At 35.1% G+C, this 23,449-nt stretch overlaps 2 protein-coding genes across 2 annotated transcripts in view; both read left to right on the forward strand.

Annotated features, from left to right (window-relative positions):
* Positions 1–457, forward strand: part of OR13C5 (olfactory receptor family 13 subfamily C member 5) — a 42,980-nt gene extending 42,523 nt beyond the window's left edge. The window contains exon 2 of the mRNA XM_016962310.3: positions 375–457. The gene's annotated coding sequence lies outside the window, so the exon portion shown is untranslated. The remainder of the gene's footprint in view (positions 1–374) is intronic.
* Positions 458–19,611: 19,154 nt separating this feature from the next.
* On the forward strand, positions 19,612–21,580 carry OR13C3 (olfactory receptor family 13 subfamily C member 3). Its single transcript, XM_016962309.1, has one exon. The coding sequence runs from the start codon at positions 20,076–20,078 to the stop codon at positions 21,117–21,119; it is 1,044 nt and encodes a 347-aa protein (XP_016817798.1). The 5' UTR covers positions 19,612–20,075; the 3' UTR covers positions 21,120–21,580.
* The last annotated feature ends 1,869 nt before the right edge of the window (positions 21,581–23,449 follow it).

Below are 23,449 nucleotides of genomic sequence, written 5' to 3' on the forward strand. Positions count from 1 at the left end.
CCCCTCCCTCAGGTTCTGTCCAGAAAACTTAGCGTTTGGTTGAAATTGTTACAAAGATCAGCTGGAAGTTTCCTTCTCCCTGTGATCTTTTCCTAGTTCCTCTGCAGCCCTCCTCAAGAACCCCTGTAAGACAAAGTCAGAAATGGTTTTCCAGGGGACAAAGAGTGCCCACAGGGCTCTTCCCACTGTTTCTTTTACCGTTGTGTTTTGCTCGGCTCTCTAAATTTGTCTCAGCTCCAGGTAAGGTCAAATCCTTCTGTGATATGGACCTTCAGGTTCCCTAGTGAGGGTGTGTGTTTGGGGGTGGATGATCCTCCCCTTTCACAGTTTCACACTTTGGACACTCAGTTTTTTTTTTTTTTTGCTATTTCCAGGGGCCTGCAACAGCAATCTGCTTCCTTCAAAGGGTCTGTGGATCCTCTTGGCTTTCCCAGTATGTTCCTGTGGTAGTTCTTGGAGCAAAAGTTCACGATGTGAGTCTCCACACACTGCTCTGTCCACTGGAGTGGGAGCTGCAAGTTAGTCCTGCCTCCAATCTCCCATTTTCCCCCGCCTGATCCATCATTCTATTCTCTTTGTCTGTAAGTAAAACTTTTTTGTAAAACTCCCATATATGAGTGAGAATATGCAACAGTTGTCTCTCTGTGTCTGGCTTAATTTACTTAACATAATGACCCGCAGTTCCCCCATGTTGCTGCAAGTGACTTAATTTTATTTTTTTTCCCTATGGCCGAGTAGTATTGCACTGTGTATATATAGCAATTTTTTTTTGTTCATTCATCTATTGATGGACACTTAGGTTGATTTCATATCATTGCTATTGTAAAACAGTGCTGCAATAACATGGGGGTACATGTATCCTTTTAATATACTGATTTCCTTTCCTTTGGATAAATACCTAGTTGTAAGATTGCTGGATCACGTGGTAGTTCTATTTTTAGTTTTACTGAGAAAACTTTATACTGTTTTCCATATGGCTATACTAATTTACATTCCCACCAAAAGTGTATAAGAATTCTCTTTTCTCTGCATCCTCCTCAGCATCTGCTTTTTTTGGGGGGAGGGGGTGGGGGGTCTTTTTGATAATAACCATTCTAGCTGGGTAAGCTAATATCTCATTGTGGTTTTGATTTGCATTCCCTGATGATTAGTGATGTTGAGCATATTTTATATACTTCTTGGCCATTTATATATCTTCTTTTGAAAAACATCTATTCAGATTCTTTGCCTACTTTTTAATGGGACTGTTTTTGCTATTGAATTCCTTGTGTATTCTGGATGTTAGTCCTTTGTTGGATAAATAGTTTGCAAATATTTTCTGTCATTCTGTGGGCTGTCTCTTCACTCTTGATTGTTTCCTTTGCTGTGCGGAAATTTTTTATTTAACCTGGCCCCATTTGTCTATTTTGTATTTTTGTTACTTGTGCTTTTGGGGTTTAACCATGAAGTCATTGCTTAGATCAATGTCATGGAGTGTTTCCCCCATGTTTAGTTCTAATAATTTTATAGTTTTGGGTTTTACATTTAAGTATTTAATCCATTTTAAGTTGATTTTTTTATGTGGTGAGACTTAGCGGTCTAGTTTTATTTTTCTGCATATGGATATTCAGTTTTCCCAGCACTATTTATTAAAGAGGGTGTCTCTTTCCCAATATAGATTTTTGATGCCTTTGTTAAAAATTAGTTGGCTGTAAATATATGGATTTATTTCTGATTCTCTATTCTTTTCTGTCAGTCTATATGTCTATTTTAATACTAGCACCATGATATTTTGTTTGCTATAGCCTTGGAATATATTTTGAAGTCAGGTAGTGTGAAGTCTCCAGCTTTGTTCTTTCTGCTCAGGATTGCTTTGGCTATTTGGGCCCTTTTTTGGTTCCATATGAATTTTAGAATTTCTTTTTCTGTTTCTGTGAAAAATGACATTGGCATTTCAATAGGAATTTCATTGAATCTGCAGGTGCTTTGGATAGTATGGTCATTTTAATGGTATTAATTCTTTTAATTCATGAGTGTGGATGTCTTTCCATTTCCGTCCTCCTCGATTTCGTTCACCAGTGTTTTGAGGTTTTCCTTGTAGAAATCTCTTACCTCCTTGGTTACACTTATTTCTAAGTATTTTATTTTCTTTTAGCTATTATAAATGGGATTTACTTATTGATTTCCTTTTCAGCTACTTTGTTTATGGTTTCTAGAAACGTTACTGATTTTTGTATATTGATTTTGTATCCTATAACTTTACTGAATTTATTTATTAGATCTAAGAGTTTTTGGTGGAGTCTTTTGATTTTTCTAAATATAAGAACATGTCATCTGCAAATAAGGACAATTTGATTTCCTCTTTTCTAATTTACTTATTTTCTAATTTATTTATATATTTGCTTAATTGCTCTGGGTTGGACATCCAGTACTATGTTGAATAGGAGTGGTGAAAGTGGGTATTCTTATCTAGTTCCAATTCTTGGAGGAGAGGATTTCAGATTGTCCCCGTTCTGGATTATGTTTTCTGTGGGTTTGTCATATATGGCCTTTGTTATGCTGAGATATGTTCCTTCTATGCCTAGTTTATTGAGAGTTTTTATTATGAAGGGATGCTGAATTTTATCAAAACCACAATTATTTTTGCACCAACCTAATTTTATTTGTATTGGGTACTCCAGTTTGGGGTATATATAGATATATTTAGAATTATTCTATTCTCTTGCTAAATTTATCCTTTTGTAATTATATCAAACATGTTATTTGCATTAATGACTTATTGCTGGTTACCCTGACCTAACAATGGTTTCAATTTGTCAATAGTCTGAGTACACATTTTGAACCCCAAATGTTGATTTCCCAAAGACACTATCATAACAGGAGTTAGTAACCTACAAATACAATTTAGTTTGAGGAAGCTAAAGAGATTCCCATAGGCTTCCTCAGCAAACCCTGACCTAACAATGGTTTCAATTTGTCAATTATTTGTTACTTTGCTTACCGTCCTCCACCATTAGAGCACATGATACTTTGAACATGTTTTAAACAAAGGTTTTAAAGAAAGAAGGTTTCTGCAGGAAAATAGCTTTGTTTTTGTGGATGGCATTTAAAAATACATCCAAGAGGTAATAATAGTCTCTTGCTATCAACATCTCCTGAGATAACCAGTTCATGTTAGCCTTTTCTTTTTGTGTAATTGGTTTTTTTCTTTGCTTTCTTCTATATCAGTACTTACCCTTCTTTTATTTTTATTAATTTTTACCCAGATTATCCTCCTTGAGGTTAGATTGTTACGTGCATTAAGATGACTGATCCAAAAAACTGGCAGCAACAAAAGTCTACCCAATGATTTTCCCCTTCATCTGTTCATCATTGTATGGAGTAGGGTTAGACAAACACAAACAGATAGGCCTGCCTCATCCACTGAGCAGGAAAGAGACAAAGCCCACGAATCCCACATTTTAAAAAATGAAAAGAAGGAATGACTCATTCTGAAGGAATGATGGACAGTTATATTTAGAGATACTGTCACAGCATCATGTTCAGCAACTGATCCTTCCTCCAAAACTCAAAAATGCTATCTGTGTTTCACCAATATTTTCAAGCAAAGAAAAAAATTAGAAATAGGGAAGTTTCTGTAAGTGCTTATATCTTTCCTGTCACTTTTCCATGTCTTTATAAATATATCTCAATAATGTATTCATCAATCCCTCTTTTCTTTAACATACATATATTTTGACACAAATTCATTCAGTTGTGAAAGTTATCCCACCAGTCTCCTGTCACCCTCCCTACATTTAATAAGCAGATTTAGGTTTTCAGTCAGTCCACTTTGTACATCGATGTATGTGATGAATCTATTGTACATGATGCTTCAAAACTTGTTATATTTCACTTGGAGTAAAATAGATCCCTTAATTAGGTATTGAACATTCAAATTAGTATAAGCTTGTTATAAGCCTTTAATAGTGGTAGTGGTATTTGCTTTATTTTCTAAGTATGCAAATCCAAATCCTGAACGAGTGTCTCTCTTATTCAAGAGTCATTTTTATCCACCTGGAACTAAGGGTAATGGCCAATATAATCCACTTGCTAACTTTAAGTCTTCCTGGATCCTTTCAGTAAATATTATATTTTGGGTTGAATTGTGTCCTTCCAAAAGATGTGTTGAAGTCCTAACCTCAGAATCCTCAGAAGGTGACCTTATTTGGAAATAGGGTCATTGCAGTTGTAATTAGTTAAGACGAGATCATACTGGAGCAAGGTGAATTATTGATACAATATGACTAGTGTCCTTGTAAGAACAGCAGAGACAAAGAGACACAAGACACATGGGGGAAAATGCCATGTGACAATGGAGGCAGAGACTGAAGCACCGTGGTTGCAAGCCAAGGAATGCCAAGGATTCCTGACAAATCACCCAAAGTTAAGAAGGGGCAAGGGAAGATTTCCCCCTACCAATTTCAGGGAATCTTGACCCTGCTAACACCCTGAGTTGGACTTGAGCTTCCAGAACTGTAGATAATACATTGCTGGTGTTTTAAGCAATCGAGTTTGTGGTACTTTGTCATGGCAGCCCTAGGAAATTAATGCATAGTCCATAACTGCTTTTAGTTTCCAATTTCTTTATGCTGATAAGCATAACATTTTTTGGTACATTTGCAGCTTCGAGAGAGTGGGATGCATATTTTTTGCACACATTGTTGCACTGCTTGAGTGCTTCCATGCCTTTTTGTTTCATGTCCCCAAGAGGCCACTTTCAAAGAGCTAATGAAGTCTTCCATTTGTTTATTCTAGTCCTTTTCTGAATTCAGAATGAAATTTTATGACAGGCGTAGACCTATCCCACTTTGGTTATCCCTCTTCAGGTCCATAAAATGTTCTGTAACTTACCATCTCATACATGGATTCCCTTGTTATCTTTCAGTTTTTATAAGGCTCATTTTTCAGACTAAATTGCCAATCCATACTCTGCTGCCTAAGAATTGTGTATACTATATTATTGTTTTTATTATCTAGTTTCTCTGATGATGAGATACAGTGTCAATTCTGCCACTGGGCAGATTTATCTTTTTCTTTTTTGAAGTGCAGTTATAGACCAGTCACAATGTTGTTATCTTTGAAGTTGAGTGTCAGCTTTCTACGCTTGACATGGTGGAGAGTAGACATGGTGCTGCTTGTTTGGCATCCTCTGATAACTGGTAATAGGGAGGGGTCCATTTGTCTATGGGGTAAAAAACTCAAGGAGATTAGTATGTGGCCAAAGACATAGCAGACCTTTTCATGTATGCTATGGATACCTCCACTTGTCCACTTTCTCATGTTCTTGAATATGCAATTTCCATTTAATCAGGAACACTTATGTGCATTTATCTTTCTGTTGGAATGTTCTTCTCATATGACCCATAATATTATGCATATTTCAGTTGTCAAAATAATTTTACATACCTTCCTAACAGAATAAGCCTAAATTAATGCTTGACATGCCAATGATTGACTTTCAAAAGGCATGAAACTGGAGGCCTCCTACAGTAATTGTCTATGGTAAAATACCCATGGTTTCCCCAGTGTAGTAGCAGTAATGGAATTTAGCCAAAAGCTCCCATTATTGTGATTGCAAGTTGACACTGCTAGTAATATATGAGAATTAGGGTTTTAGGATTCCAAAGGTTTCAACAGGGCAATGGCTCTTAGAAGCTCCAAGGGCATCTGCTGTTGTTCAGAGCCCCTGCTGTTAACAGTTCAGAGCTCCATTCAAATTCAGCATTTCCTTATCCCCTGGCAGTTCTGTGACTGGAGAATAATAATATTACCAGATATGATATATGATTTATTCATAAATCAATCAATCAATTTTTTAGTCTCTTGTTTTGATTTTGGAGCTCACAGAATAATAAGTTTTTTTTTCTTTGTTTGAGGAATGTCTTCTAGTGATTTCAGCCCAAATAATTTCTAAAAATCCTCAGAAAAAATACTGCTTGTGTTTGACCCTATATTTTAGAAAGTTTAATCAATCACTCCCTGGTGGCTGTATTATTTACCATCATTTGTAATTCAGTTTGCATTCAGATTAAAACAGAATTACATCATCAAAATAATTAATAACAGTAATTTTCAATTGAATATAATGTCTCCTCACTATAATGTGGCAATAAACAAGACAATTTAAATGTCCTCTGGGAACACAGTAATTATGCATTGGTATCCATCTTTACTGGCTTTGAATTTGTTCTGAAATAGAAATAGAAGATAATATATTTGTTAAATAGATCACAAAATACCAATCTCCCTAGCTTGATGCACATTTTGAATTGTTAACACAACTTTAGGCATGGCTGAGGTTATTGTAGTGATCACATTATTTAGTCCCAATAGTTAACAGTTAACCTCCAGGATCCATTGACTGCAGGCCATTTTGGATGATTATATGAGAAAATTGTACTAATACACATATCCTTAATTAAAGCCAAAATTTCTCAATGAACCCTAGTATCCTACATTAGCCACTTGAGTGTGTTCAGATAATTCTAAAGGCTCCCATGTAGCATACTCTATTAAAACAGAATGAAGATTTGCATAATCTGATTATTCGCATAAGGGAAATATCTTCCATTCAGACATAAGATACATTTCAGAAATACTTTCTGGTAGAGGTGATACAACAAACATATGTAACTTTCATTCTAAAATGTATACCTTAAGCATAATTTTAAATTTTAATCTTTCTACAATTGCACCACTTTATCCCCCTAATTATATTACACTTTATTTGTTAGCATGTTTCATTTTAGCACATTGTGCACTAGTGTCCAAAAATTCCATTAAAGTCTCCACACTACCTCCAGGCAATTTTATGTACCAATTCAAAATGCTTTAGGTCCCTTGATGGGGTTGCAACAAATAAACCTGGCCATACCCTGACTCAGAATCATAATTTCATACTTTACTTCATACCATTTTAATTGGCACTGGTTCTGGAGGAATTTAGATTTTTCTACTAATCATCATCATATGTTTTAAATTCATCAGGCCTGAAATACACTGAGGCAATCTCTTGCAGTCATTACAGATTGAGGAGATGATGTGGCAGCTAGATCATCTGTTTGTCTCATACTGATCTATTAAAATTTTAGTAGATTTTCTCTCTGTTTTAGTTCAATTTCTACTGCTCTCACAGAGTATCACAGACTGGGTAATTTATAAAGGACCGAACTCTATTTGGCTGAGAGTTCTGGAGGCTGACGAGTCCAAGAGCATGGTGCTGGCATCTGATGAGGGTCACTCCATGGCAGAGGGGAAGAAGGGCAGAAAGGCAAAAGAGCAGAAGGGCAAGTGAGCTTGCAAGACAGAGAATAGGGCTCATCCATTTTATCAGAAACCTGTTTCTGCAATAACCAACTCACTCCTGAAATAATAATAACGTTAAGCCAGTCATGAGGGCAGTGACCTCATGACCTAATCACATTTCAAAGGCCCCACTTCCCAATATCATCACACTGGCAATCAAATTTCAACATGAGTTTTGGAAGAGATATTCAAACCAGAGTACCATCTATCTGCTCATTTTTAGTGCATTTGCACAGCTTTATTGAGGTGTAATTGACAAGTAAAAATTATATATGTTAAATGTATACGGTGTGTATTAGCCTGTTTTCACACTGCTGTAAAGAACTACCTGAAACTGAGTAATTTATAAAGAAAAGAGTTAATTAAACTGTGAGTTATTGAATTAACTCACAGTTTCACATGGCTGGGGAGGCCTCCGGAAACTTACAATCATGGCAGAAGGTGAAGGGGAAACAAGGCATGTCTTAAATGTTGGCAGAAGAGAGAGAAAGAGAGAGAGAGTGAGAGAAAGAGAGAGAGAGAGGGGTAGTGCCACACAGTTTTATATCATTAGATCTCATGAGAACTCACTTACTATCATGAGAACAACAAAGGGGATGTCGGCCCCCATAATCCAATCACCTCCCACTAGTCCCCTAATCTGACATGTGGGAATTAAATTTGAGATGAGATTTGAGTGGGAGCACAGAGCCAAACCATATCACAATGCAACTTTTTGATCTACATATATATAGATAATCAAATGATTGAAACAATCAAGATAATTAACATATTTATAACCTCACAAAGTTATCCTTTTTTGTGTGTTGAGAACATTTAAGACCAAATCTCAGCAAATTTTAAGCATACAATACAGCATTACAAACTATAGTTGCTATGATGTAGATTAGATTTCTGGAACTTATTCATCCTGCATAATTGAAACTTTTTACACATTGACAAACATCTCATTTTCCCCTCCCATCAGCCCCTGGTCACCACCATTTTACTCTCTGTTTCTGTGAGTTCAGCTTTTTAGGATTTTATATATATAAGTGAGATCATGCAGTATTTGTCTTTTTTCACCTGGCTTATTTCACTTAGCATAATGTTCTCCAGAATTATCCATGTTGTTGCAAATGAAAATATTTTCTTTTTTATAAAGCTTAATAAAATTTCATTTTATGTGTATGTATATCAATATCACATGCTCTTTATACATTCACCTTTTAGTGAAAACTTATGTTGATTTTATATCTTGGCTATTGTAAACAATGCTGCAGTGAACATGAGAATGCTGATAGCTCTTTGAGATACTGATTTCATTTCCTTTGGATATTACTCAGAAGTGGGATTGCTGGATCATATAGTAGTTCTATTTTCAATTTTTGAGAAAGCTTCATACCATAATGGGTGTACCAATCTACATTCTCACCAACAGTATACAAGAGCTTCTTTTTCTCCACATTCTCACCAATGCTTATCTTTTGTCTTTTTGATAATAGACATTACAACAGGTGTGAGGTGATATTTTATTGTTGTTTTAATTTCTATTATTCTGATGATTAGTGATGTTGAGCATTTCTTATGTACCTGTTAGCCATTTGTATGACTTATTTTAGAAGTATGTATTCTGGTCCTTTGCAAATTTTTAAAGTGAGGGTTATTATTATTATTTGTTTCGGGGTTGTTTGAGTTCCTAATGTATTGAAAATATCAACTCCTTATCAGATGTATGGTGCTTTGGTTTGAATGTTTGTTCCCTCTGTAAGTTATGTTGAAACTTAATCTTCAATGTGGCAGTAATGAGAAATGGGGCCTTTAAGAGATGCTTGGGCATTAAAGTAATCCATTCATGGATTAATGAATTAATAGATTAATGGGTTAATGAATTAATGGGCTATCATGGGATGACACTGGTAGCTTTATAAGAAGAGGAAGAGAGAACTGAGCTAGGATGCTCAGTCCCCTCACCATGTAATGCCCTATACCACCTTGGGACTCTGCAGTGTCCCCACTAGTAAGAAGGTCCTCACTGGTTGTGGCACATTGTTGCTGGACTTCTCAGTCTCCATAACTATGAAACATACATTTCTTTTCTTTAAAAATGTATCAGTTTCAGGTATTCTAAGTGACAGAAAATGAATTAAGACATATGGTTTGTGAATAGTTTCTCCCATTCCATAAATTGTCTCTCCACTCTGTTGATTGTTTCCTTCACTATACGGAGTTTTTAAGTTTGCTGCAGTCCCATTTGTCTATTTCTGCTTTTGTTCCATGTGCTTTTGGGTTCATTAAAAAAATCATTGCCCAGACCAATGTCAAGAAGCTTTTCCCTTATGTTTTCTTCTAGTAGTTTTATAGTTCAGTTCTTACATTTAAATCTTTAATTCATTTTGAATTAATTTTTGTATATTGTTTGAGATAAGGCTCCAATTTTATTCTTCTGCTTGTAGCTATCAAGCCTTCCCAGCACCATTCATTTAAGAGATTTTCCTTTCCCTATTGTGTGTTCTTGGCACCCTTGTCAAAGATCAATTGACTATAAATGCATAGATTTATTTCTGGGCTCTCTAATGTATTCCATTGATATATATTTCAGTTTTTTTTTTGATGCCAGTACCATGCTCTTTTGATCACTATTGCTTTGTAGCATATTTTGAAATCAGATGGTGTAATATACCCAGTTTTGTTCTTCTTGCTGTAGATTGCTTTGGCTATTTTTGAGACCATTTGTGATTCAATGAGAATTTTAGAATTGTTTTTTATTTCTTTGAACTTCTTTGAATCTTTCCATTTATTTGTGTCTTCTCCAAAAATCTTTCCTCAATGTGTTATATTAGGTTGTTGCAAAAGTAATTGTGCGTTTTGCTATTACTTTTAATGGCAACAACCACAATTACTTGTGCACCAGTAGTTTCAGTGTATAGATCTTTCACCTCCTTGGCTAATTTATCCTGGTATTTTTTATGTTATTGTAAATGGGATTGTTTTCTTAATTTCTTTTTCTCATCATTTATTATTAGTGTATAACAACACAAATAAATTTTACATGTTATTTTGTATCTTGCCACTTTACCAAATTCGTTTATTAGTCCTAACAATAATTTGGTAGAGCCTTCAGGGTTTTCTATGTATAAGAATATGTCATTTGCAAGCAAAGATTATTTTACTTTTTTCTTTCTCATTTGGATGCCTATGCCTTTTGTTTCTCTCTCTCTTTTTTTGCCTAAATCCCCTGGCTAAGACTTCCAGGATGATATTAAATAGAAGTGATGAGAGTAAGCATACTTGTCTTGTTCTTCATTTTAGAGAAAAAGCTTTCAGCTTTATACCATTGAGTATAATATTAGCTAGAGGCTTGTCATATATTGTCTTTATTATGTTGCAGTACATTGCTTCTACACCTAATTTGTTGAGTTATTTTTTAATCATAAAATATATTGAATTTTGTTAAATGCCTTTTTGTACTTGTTGAGATGCTTCTTATGATTTTTATTGCTTATCCGATTAATATGATGCATCCTATTTATTGATTTGCATATGTTGAACCATACTTGCATCCCAAGGATAAATCCACTTGGTCATGGTGTATGATTCTTTTAATGTATTGTTGAACTTAGTTTGATAGTATTTTATTGAGGACTTTTGTATCTGTGTTCATCAGTGATATTGGTTTGTAGTTTTCTTTTCTTGTAATAATAAAAATCAGAGCAGAATCATATGACATAGAAATTATAAAATAACAGAACAGATTAATAAAACTAGAAATTGACCTTTCACTAGACTAAAAAAAGAGAGAGAATAAATAAAGTTACAAATTAAAAAGAAGAAAGTACAACTGATACCACAGAAATACAAAGGATTATACGAGACTACTGTGAACAATTATATACCACAAATTGAATAACCTAAAAGAAATGGATAAGTTTCTGGAAACATTCAACCTACTAAGACAATTATGAAGAAATAAAAAATCAGAATAGACCAATACCGAGTAAGGAGAATGAATCAGTAATAAAAAACCTCACCCGAAAGAAAACTTATGTCTTGATGGCTTCCCTGGTCAATTCTATCAAATATTTAAAGACAAATTAATGCCAATCATTTTTGAAATTTTCCAAAAAATTGAAGAGAAAACTTATTTTATGAAGCCATACTTTATCTTTCAATTTTGAAACACCGAGATATATATCAACATATTTTGGTCTCAGTAGAACCAAGGCTCAAGTTTGATTAGAGGTCTTTTATACCCCACTGGCCAGTAGCTAAAATCTGGCATGAAAAAATTAAGCCACATACAAAGCATTATTGTAAACAAATTAGTACAGGATGCCTCCAGGGGAGTTTTGGACTTCAAATAGCACATTATTAATGACAAGCCAGGACATTTCATCCTTCTCTTGACCAAGTTCCGGTCTTCAATTTCCAGGCGATCACAGAGATAAACATACAGCTAGCACACTCATTTAGCTCATCTTTATACAGTCAAAGTTGGATTTCTTTACCAGGCTCCAGTAGCTACTCTACAACTAAGGTAATATAATGTAAGCAACTGCATATTTTCATTAGTTTTCTATACAATAAATTGAACTAGGCTGGAAGTTCAAATTTTTTTGCCATGCTTGATCAATTATTTTACCGATGGAGAGTAGAAATAACAACAAATTGGTTTGGTGAACTTCCACGTAGTAGTACAACTTTGTCTTTGAAACCACTTAAATGATTTTTGAGTACCACTTTTACTTTCTTTTTGTATTCTCTACTCCCCACCTTACCCCCCACCCACCACATGTTTTGTTCTATATCTTTCTCTTTTAAAATTTATTTATTTATTTTTTGAGACAGGGTCTCACTCTGTCACCCAGGCTGGAGTGCAGTAGCACCATCTCGGCTCACTGCAACCTCCACCTCCCAGGCTCAAGCGATTCTTGTGCCTCAGCCTCCCGAGTAGCTGGGACTATAGGTGCCTGCCACCTCGCCTGGTTAATTTTTTTGTATTTTCGGTAGAGATGGGGTTTCACCATGTTGCTTGTCTTGAATTCCTGAGCTCAGACGATCTGCCCACCTCGGCCTCCTGAAGTACTGGGATTACAGGCCTGAACCACCACGCCCTGCCATGCTGTATCTTCCTCTTTTTAAAAATAATTCACCACTACTACTAGTGTTTGAGTTGGTGATCAAGATGTGAAAGGAATAATTTAGCTCCTTATTAATACTCAATTTAATAGGTACCATCAGAGAAACACATTGCCTAGATTATTTACTTCAAATTAAAACATCAGTCAGATACCTTTTAACCTCCCCTCCAATTAATCTATCTCTGACTAAGAAATAAGGCAGAAAAAGACTCAAATTAAGATGAGAACACCAAAATCATTCCAGTGTCTGAACTGAGATAGTGGAACATTCTGGAGAAAATTAAGCTAGTAATGTCTTAGGGAATTAATCAGGAGATGAACTGAAGAGATATAGATAGCAATATTGTGGGTCTTCAGCTACCATACTCTGGTATAAGTATATGCAGTTTTGCTCTTAAGCTGTTTATTGATGTGGCTTATAAAGCATTACATTCTAATTAACTTTTTTGTGACCTTTTAGAATTACTAGGCACATTAAAGTAGGGGAGAGGAAATTACTATAGAAACATAGTAACCTTGTACTTATACATCATTTTCTACTAGTCATCAAATTATATTATATTCACTACTTTATAGATCTGTTTGTCTTACTATGTTCAGATTTCCTAGAGAGGGACTGTAGCAATTTCATTCTCTTGAAGATAACAGATACTCAAAAATGTTTCTTACATGCCATAATGGATATGAACATATTTTATGAACTTCAAGATGCTGCTAGGTATTACTATTAAGAAGTGAAGCATAAGAAATGAAGATAAAAGTAATGTTTCACTAAAATTATTTCTTGGGGCTCATATAAATTTGTCAAAATATAAATCAATAAAATAGCGTTGATATTTGTACAAAGAAAGCACTCTATTCTCTGGGGAGGAAAAAGAAAAAATACACAACTCACTTTTATTTTATTTTTATTATTTTATTGATAGAGATGTTTAAGTTTATATTTCACAGGTCAATTTTTACTCTAAAATGTTGATGTAAATATGTTCTCCATTAAAGTAATGGAATTTTCTAACATTTTATTTTAAATATATTTATTGGAAAAAAATGTTGTTACTTTAATAGTTTTGTAAGAAGTATTAATTTTTTCTCATATAGATAATGTGGCCATTATATGTCATGTGTACTTAATACAACTCTTTTTCTAGCCTTCAGTTCTTTACAAAATGCTAAATCAGACACTGGATCTCCAGTACTTAAAAAACAGCTGGCACATATTATTTTCCAGTACATATTTTTTGACAAAACTAATTTAAAAAGTAGGACACTAGAAAAAACTTCTCAAAATTTAAAATATAATAAATAAACACAGGTTTTTAAATACAAAAAAAGTTTTAAAATACTTTTTAAAATCTTAAAAGTCTTTTATTGATCATCATTTCTTGACAACAAAAAATTGAGATAAATTAACTTAAAGAAAAATATATTTACCATGACCAAGTGTTAGAAAATTCCTGCTAAAGGATTGTTTTAATTATTAGTAATATATAATCTATGAAAACACTATAAATATATTTCAAATTTTGATAATTATTAGACAAGAAAGTAAATTTTTTTGAAGGGTATCTTTGAAGGGTATCTTTTTGTGATTGTCAATCTCTCTTTTTTATTTTATTTTATTTTTTTGAGAGAGAGTTTTGCTCTTGTTGCCCAGGCTGGAGTGCAGTGGCCGATCTCGGCTCACTGCAACCTCCACCTCTCAGGTTCAAGTGATTCTGCCACCTCAGCTTCCTGAGTAGCTGCGATTACAGGCGCCCGCCACCATGCATGGCTATTTTTTGTATTTCTAATAGAGATGGGGTTTCACTATATGGGCCAGGCTGGTCTTGAACTCCTGACCTCAGGTGATCCACAGGCCTCGGCCTCCCAAAGTACTGGGATTACAGGTGTGAACCACCATGCCCGGCCAAGCCTCTTTTTAATGTGTAATCAGATGTGGTAAAATAGCAGAGTATCATGGCAATGTAGTTTCTTTTCTTTTTTTTAAAAAATTATTTATTTATTTATTTATTTTTTGGCTGGGCATGGTGGCTCATGCCTGTAATCCCAGCACTTTGGCAAGCTGAGGTGGGTCACTTGAGGTCAGGAGTTTGAAAGCAGCCTGGCCAACATGGCGAGACCCCGTCTCTACTAAAAATATAAATATTAGCCAGACATGGTGGTGGGCACCTGTAGTACCAGCTAGTGTGGAAGCTGAGGCAAGAGAATTGCTTGAACCCGGGAAGCAGAGGTTGCAGTGGGCTGAGATCGCACCACTATACTCCAGCCTGGGCGACAGGGTGAGACTTCATCTCAAACAAACAAAAAAAATAAATTGACAGATAATAATTGTACATATTCGTAGGGTAATAATGATGTTTCCCTACATAGAATGTGTAGTGACCAGATCAGGGTATTTAACGTATTAATTATCTCCAACATTTATTATTTCTTTATTTTGGAAATTTGTCACCTAGAATATTAGACTTTGTAGTTGTTACTAATTGAAATATTAACAGTGATTTTGTGACTTTGAACATATTTCATCACTATATCTCAGTTTACTCACTTATAGAAAGCGGAATCTTAGCTGACTTCTATGGTATTTTTGGTCTGAAAACTTCTGTGATACTGCAATGAAAAAACATAAGAATCCTGGATATATTTTAATTTCTATTTATTTAAATGTTATTTTGGAATAATTTTAGATTTATAGACAAGTTGCAAACATAGTACAGAGAGTTCCTGTGCTTATTATCTTGACTATTAGACTTGTAATTGTGACTTATTTAAATACTACTGTGTGACTTTGAAACATTATTTAATTACTTCATACCTCAGATTACTAATCTATAAAAAGGTAAATCTTACTATATGACTTCCGCAGAAGTTTTCAGCTCTAAGATTTTATGATTTTAAATATACATCCCTGACATGTTTCCGTTTGTATTTTAATGCATCTGTATGATGTTTTGTGGGGTGTGTGTGTATGTGCATGAATAAATTATTCCCCTGCTTTATTAAGCCAACTGTTATTTTTCAGAACCCAAATATTTTACAGTGAACCTCAGTGTTAATATCTACAATGTAGCTTAATAGGCTTTGCTAAAGCATGTTAATTCAATAATATGCCTATCTGAATTCATACTCCAAACTATTCATTTCAGACTTTTTACTTTTGTGGTTTAAAACTTATGAATTTGCTTTTGTCCTGTGGATTTACTTATTGCTTATCTGTATTACTTTTCATTTCAAAAAAATTCAATGAAGACATCCTGTATGAATTTAACTTATCAAAAAGAATTAAGTTAAAGTAAGCAAAAAAGTTGAATCATAATGTGCTTAATGCATAGCTAATATCCATTTTATTTCATTCATAATATCTACATCATTTTTCACTTCTAGCATTACATTTTAGTAATCATGATTTGAATTATTAATCTCTTACTTTGAATGAACTTTGCTTTGGTAGATATATTTTAAACTAGGGAGCTCTCACATTTCATAAAGTTTGGTGAACATCTGCTGCTATTTCTAAAAGTTATGTGGGCAGGAGAGTGTTACTCCATTTGTGAGCTTTAGTTCACCCACGGTCTATTCCCAGCACCCCTCTTAATTGGGTCTGTGGGACACTGTCCCTAACGCACCAGAAGTTTCTCCTTTCCACAGACCTCTCACTCCAACTTTAAATTGCTTTGGGAATTGGGGAACAATTACAATAACTGTTGCATAACAAATATTTACTCTTCTACATCTGTAGAATCTGGCCTGTCTTGTTGAGCCTGACCTTAATTCAGAATGCTGACATAAATACTAAGAAAAAGTACTTGGTTCTTCTAGGAGGTGGACATAATTTATCACTGTAAAGCAAGTCCTGAATCACATGAAACTTATAATTAAACTCAATCTGTAAGTAAAGGTGCTATTCAGCATGCATTTTAATTTGAATAATTTGAAGCAATATAGGTACCAATTTATTATCACAAAAATACAGCTGTGAATTATTAGTATCATTTAATTCTTAGTTGTATTATGTTAATTAATCTTTAAAGCAATTTTCATACACTATATATATTTTTAGAATATTCTACAAGTATAGTAATGCAGGTATGTTAATCACTGTTTTGCAAATAAGAAAACTGAGGCTGTAAATTGCAGGCAAAGAACTTCAAACCAAAGACTTTGATTCTAGTGTTAGGCACTTTTTCACTATGTTAAGCCGATGTCATATATATTCAAATAAGTATTAGGTGATTCCTCTATACTTACAGTACACGAACTGCTCATTATTTGTATAAGATAGCAGCTTATCAGTACTGAATGAAAGGTATATATTTTAAAATTAAAGCCTGCTGCGAAAGAATAAATGTGGCATACCAATGTTGTCCTGTTCATTAATCCACAAATACTGCACAGGGAAATTGCTTGAGTCCAGAAGGTAACCTTTCACCTATTTCAAACCCAAGTATTATGTGCAGCCCCTGAGTTAGACTTAGGTGTGGAAAGATGAGCAAAACGGACAAGCTCTTTCCCTAAGTCTCTTATCTCACAATATACAAGATAACCAATTTAAAGTGTCAGGAGCAGAAGACAGTGGATTTGAATTGTTTTGCCGTTCACTTCCTTTTGCATTTGTGACAGGGCTAATCAGAGTGCGCATGGCCCTTAGCCAGTGTTTCCTATGGCCATTTCTGTACCCCATTTGAGGAGTCTGAAGTAGTATAAATAATTGCTCCTTTCTCTGGGCACTGTTGAATGAGTACATTCAATTTGTTTTTGTGACCTCAATTTTTCTGTGGTTCTCACTAACCATCCACTGCTTTTGACATTTGATTTCTATACAGATTTTAATGCCACTTGTCAGGCAGGATAGTAATATGAAGAGAGTGGACTTTGGACCTCTGCTTGTTATTAGACATGTGACCTTGGCACAAAATTTGGCACATAGGAAGCTACAATAAAAGTTGTCTAAATAAATGAAATGCAGAGATTTTCCTTCTTTTCCTTCCTTCCCTTCCTTCCCTTCCTTCCCTTCTTCCCTTCCTTCCCTTCCCTTCCCTTCCCTCCCCTTTCCCTCCCTCCTTCCCTCCTTCCTTTACTCTCTTCCTTTCCTCCTTTTGCCCTCCCTTCCCTTTTACCCTTCCTCCCATCTTCCCTTCTTTCTTTCCTCCCTGCTTCGTTTCCCTCCTTCTCTTCTTCTTAAAGCTGAATAATAAAAATTAACAATCTATTGTGGGCTCATTTTTTTTTTTGTCTTTAAGATTGAGATTGTGTATTCTCTTCCTTGCCTTTCTCTTCAAAGTTTAAATATTTCTATTGTGTATCCTTAACTAAATTTTTCCTATAGTAAAGATTCTGTTGAGTTGGATTTCTGACTCCTAGTAATATCTGCTCTACACAAAACTTCCCAGTGACTATCATGTGACCAACAGTCACAGTGTGGGGAGGAGTGGATGTGCTAACATTCTCAAAGCTATTAGCCCATGCAAAACCTACATTTGTGATTTTGACCAAAATTAAATCTAGTAGTGATTATAGAAAGATCAATTATCATGTCTATTCTGTAATTAGTGACAACTCCACTAATCTAAATGCTTTAATTCCCTGACTTACATTTCTACTAAAAAATCTTGTAACACCATATTCTATGAGGTCAAATTTAGAGAACTGCTAAAGTCTAATGGGCTAGGTGCTTACCCCATGCTCTGTGCTTTCTAATGATGGACCTCTTTTCCACCAAAAGAAATGACACTTTTTCTGCCTGATTTTAGAGCCTTTCTATATGCACCTGTCAGGCTTTCTTTCTCAGATGTGTTTCCCACTACTCTTTCACAGAAACTCTCTTGTGCTGCCAGTCGGCTTACTCCTAACTTTGGTCCAACTTCTCACTTTTGAGATATCCCTTTTCTCTTTTAACCCTGTCTAATTCTTTTCCATACTCCCAGGTTCAGCTGAACACTGAAACTCCGGAGTTCTCCTTGGCCTAATTTATTTCTCATAAAATTCTTCCTTCTGCGAAAAACTGTAATTTTCATGTAAGCTATAGAAAGTGACTGTAAATTATTTTGATATGTTTTTTTCTTATATCCCTACCTAAATTGTGAACTTCGTAATGACAGGCACTTTAAAAATGCTGCTTTTTAAAAATATGTGTTTCCATAATATTTTTAAAGGGTATTTAAAAAAATGGTGTCAATCTGGAGTTTCTGTAAAACATCAAAGAATTATGCTCTTGACATTTTCAAGGTTCTTATTGCCAATCTACACAATAAGGCAAAAAAAAATTGGCTTGAATTAGAAACATCTAGATAATTGGCCAACTTAGTATAGACTAAGCCTTGCTACTCAAGTGATTTTGGGACCAGTGGCATAGGCGTCACCTGGTCACCTGCAAGAAATGCAGAATCTCAGGACTGGCCTGAACACTAAAAGAGAATCTGAAGGTTTTTAGGTTTCCCAGATGTTTGCCGGGTGTGGTAGCTCATGCCTATAATCCCAGCATTTTGGGAGGCTGAGGTGGGCAGATCATGAGGTCAAGAGATGGAGACCATCCTGGCCAATATAGTGAAACCCCGTCTCTACTAAAAATACAAAAGTTAGCTGGGCATGGTGGTGCACGCCTGTAGGTGGAGGTTGTAGTCAGCCCAGATCGTGCCACTGCACTCCAGCCTGGTGACAGAGTGAGACTCTGTCTCAAAAAAAAAAAAAAAAAAAAAATTCCTAGATGCTTTACATATATATGAAAATTAGTGAAGCCAAGAACTAGACTTGGTGTCAAAAATATTAGCTTTACATTACATTTTATTATTTACTACCTAGTTAATCTTGGCCAAGTTCCATATTTTATAGTTGAAAAATGGGGTTAATATAAAGAATATTATAATTTGTAAATCGTAAAGTGGTATACATACACATGTATACATATTTATATGAAATTTTTAAACATTATTACTGTTTTTATTGGTTGACTTAAATGAGTAAATTATCAAGACAGACTCTTAAGCTACAGAGTAAAATATGTAAAGACACTATATAATGTTCTCCAACGACTATCACATTCATGCGGAGCTGTTCTGGGCAATGGTCTTGTCATAGGAACAGTCATACAAGATACTATGAGATCAACAACTAACTATGCCTTTAAACAATTGTCAAATTTCAGGGTATGTGATTCAATGTATTATTATTAAGTGTCTATAAAATACACAATTAAACTAACTATAAGGTATTAGCATCAGGCCTAGAAAAAAATATAAACACACAAAAATGTCAAAGTTGCTGTGAAATTTTAAACACTTTATAAATTGCTGAATTAAAATTCCAGTCTTTGTTGAGTAGTCTTTTGCCCTCTTTACTGCTTGTTTGCTGGGGTTGATGAAATGAAGATGTTAAGCTTAGAGTTGTTGATTGGCCAGGGGTTTTAGAAACCTCAGCTCGGGAGAGTGTCCTCAACTCAGGAACATGTCCTCAACAGCAGGAAAGGTTCCGTCTGCATGTGTGTCTGATCGTGGGTAGATCTTCACATATTGGCGATGCGGTATAGGTGCTTCCATCATTCCCAATTTCATTGTATTCTAGTCACACACATTACTGAAGATAACTGGATGTCAGAACTTCAAGCAAGCACTCCTTCTAATATGTGCCAAAAGAATGATTGTTCAGGTAATTTGTACTGTTTGTTTCTTGGCAGTAAATACATTTCATGTTAGATCTTCTTTTGATTTCCTGAAAGCAGATGACATGGGTGAGATTAACCAGACACTTGTGTCAGAATTTCTTCTTCTGGGTCTTTCTGGATACCCAAAGATTGAGATTGTTTACTTTGCTCTCATTCTAGTTATGTACCTAGTGATTCTAATTGGCAATGGTGTTCTAATCATAGCCAGCATCTTTGATTCTCATCTTCACACACCCATGTACTTCTTCCTGGGCAACCTCTCTTTCCTGGATATCTGCTATACATCCTCCTCTGTTCCCTCAACACTGGTGAGCTTAATCTCAAAGAAAAGAAACATTTCCTTCTCTGGATGTGCAGTGCAGATGTTCTTTGGGTTTGCAATGGGGTCAACAGAATGTCTGCTTCTTGGCATGATGGCATTTGATCGTTATGTGGCCGTCTGCAACCCACTGAGATACCCCATCATCCTGAGCAAGGTGGCGTATGTATTGATGGCTTCTGTGTCCTGGCTGTCCGGTGGAATCAATTCAGCTGTGCAAACATTACTTGCCATGAGACTGCCTTTCTGTGGGAATAATATTATCAATCATTTTGCATGTGAAATATTAGCTGTCCTCAAGCTAGCCTGTGCTGATATATCCCTCAATATTATCACCATGGTGATATCAAATATGGCCTTCCTGGTTCTTCCACTGATGGTCATTTTTTTCTCCTATATGTTCATCCTCTACACCATCTTGCAAATGAATTCAGCCACAGGAAGACGCAAGGCATTTTCCACGTGCTCAGCTCACCTGACTGTGGTGATCATATTTTACGGTACCATCTTCTTTATGTATGCGAAACCGGAGTCTCAAGACCTGATTGGGGAAGAAAAATTGCAAGCATCAGACAAGCTCATTTCTCTGTTTTATGGGGTAGTGACGCCCATGCTGAATCCTCTAATCTATAGCTTGAGAAATAAGGATGTAAAAGCTGCTGTAAAATATTTGCTGAACAAAAAACCAATTCACTAATGAAACCAAGACATGTAGGTCTTTGTTTAACAGTCACAAAGATGGACTCTTAGGTAAATCAGCCTGAACCCTTTTTGGAGAAACCATCGTTAGAGAGACAGATTTTTATCCTTTGCCTTTACTAGCCCTGCTCCTCTAGAATCACTGATAACTATAGTTTGCTACAAACTCCAGCATGCCCTGATCCACGTTTCACAAACATAATTAATTCTCTTAGAGTCTCATCCCTTGTGATGTCTGAAATGAGTGTTTCTGTGTAGAAACATAGTGGAAAACAATCACACTAAAGCTTTGGAAATAGAGAGCAATAGTACAAAATCTGCAGTTCCGTAAACTACCTAGGTGATATTGGATAGATTATTCTTTCTTTCTAAGACATAGTTACCTTACTTGTAATAAGGAAATAAAATAATAAAAAAATCCAGGTCCCAATATCATTTAATGTTTCAATAAGTTGGAGGAAGCACCTAACATAATACTGGCTTCACAGTGTCCAAGAATTTCAGAATTGAAGCTAAGACTCCATAGTGAGGACTAAAAGTTGCTATTTATCCCCTCTTTTACTCTCAGCTAATAATTACTAGAGCCAGATGTCTCACTGAAAGTCACCCCATTAAGGTAATATTTTCTAAAATTTTAAAATTCAATATTTTCTAAAATTCTAAAAAAAAAGAATTAAAAAAAGAAAAATTGTTGTCACTATGGCCACCTCCCAACGATATCATTCTAATGTTTCTCTTAGTAAGTAGGATTCATGTATTCATCATGTTTTTATTTTGATTTATTAGATCTACTATGAGCACTCGGGCTAAATTTTTTTTTTAATGTCCAACACATGTTTTCACAGGATAAATTCTAAGGCATGAAATTAATAGGCCAGGTGGTATAAACTTTTCAAGTTCCTGGCTAACTTACCATTAGAGAGGTCATATTACTACCCTAAATACCATTATATGTTTCCCCCAATATGTTTGCAGCTCTATTTAAATACATACGCATACACACATATATCTCCATTTATACATACACACATTTGTGTATATATATATATATATGAATATTTTTTCTTTAAAACATTTTTTGAGAATTTTCATTTTCAAATATTTAACAAAAGAATGAGAATCATAAAAGTCAATGTATAATTGCACAGCTTAAATAATTACACATGGTCAACCTTCTTTCATCATTATCCATACCCACTTATCTTCTTCCTTTACTTTAAAGCAAATTCTGGACATAATTACATCATGTTATATATTATGTAATTATGTCCAGGACATCTGTGTGTGTACATATTTAAATGACACAAATCCAACGATCCCCATTCACATTGTAGTCTATGAGAATGCACTTCCAGAACACAAGTTGTGATATGAATGATGCCTCCTCCAATTAAGAATAAGACAGTGCTGGTGAGGACTGTGAACCATGAAAAGGGCACATGAGTCACATAAAAGACGTTATTTCTTACTTCAGTGGGTTGTTACTATAAGATAATTCAGGATGTATATTGACTGATTTTCTAAATTTCAAGAAAAGCCTGGACATCATAGTGAGATCATGTCTCTACAAAAAATTAAAAATTAAAAATTAATCAGGTATGATGATGCACGGCTATGGTCCCATTTACTTGGGAGGCTGAGATGGGAGGATCGCGTGAGCCCAGGAATCCAAGGCTGCAGTGAGCTATGATTGTGCCACCGCACTCCAGCCTGGGTGACAGAGCAAGACCCCATCTCTTAAAAAGAAATTAATACATTTTGAGATAGGCCACATTTTTAAATTAAGCATTGCAACATTTACCCAGCGTTGGCTATTTTACAGAACACATGTGATTCCAGATTGTGTACTCATATAAGTCTTTAATAGAGATACAGGACATGGTCATGATACAGGAGGAAGAAATTTCAGTCCAAAAAGGAGAGTTCTGAAAACTTCAATCATACTTTCCAGGCCACTTTTGAGAAACTGTCTTTTAGAACAATTCAATCAATGTTGAATTCTACACCAAATACATTGTCGTTAACTGCTTATCACTTAAATGGAGTTTGAGTGTATATTTTGAACCCCAAATGTTGATCTTCCTAGGTTACTGTCATACCGTAGTAGTAACGTCCAAATGTATCTTAGAGTATGCCAAAGAGCTTCTCATAGGCTCCTTTTATAGCTACAATTACTTCTCCTTTCCTCCACTTTTAAATTATTTTACTTAGATTATCTTCCCTGGAGTAGGACTGTTAGGTTCAGCTAGAGAACTGACATAAAGTTGCCAGCAATATAAACCCTTTATCAATTCTGTTATATTGGAGTAGAGATGGATAACTGCAAGC

The sequence above is a fragment of the Pan troglodytes genome, chromosome 11 (assembly GCF_028858775.2).
Source record: "Pan troglodytes isolate AG18354 chromosome 11, NHGRI_mPanTro3-v2.0_pri, whole genome shotgun sequence".
In the NCBI taxonomy this organism is placed as follows: domain Eukaryota; kingdom Metazoa; phylum Chordata; class Mammalia; order Primates; family Hominidae; genus Pan; species Pan troglodytes.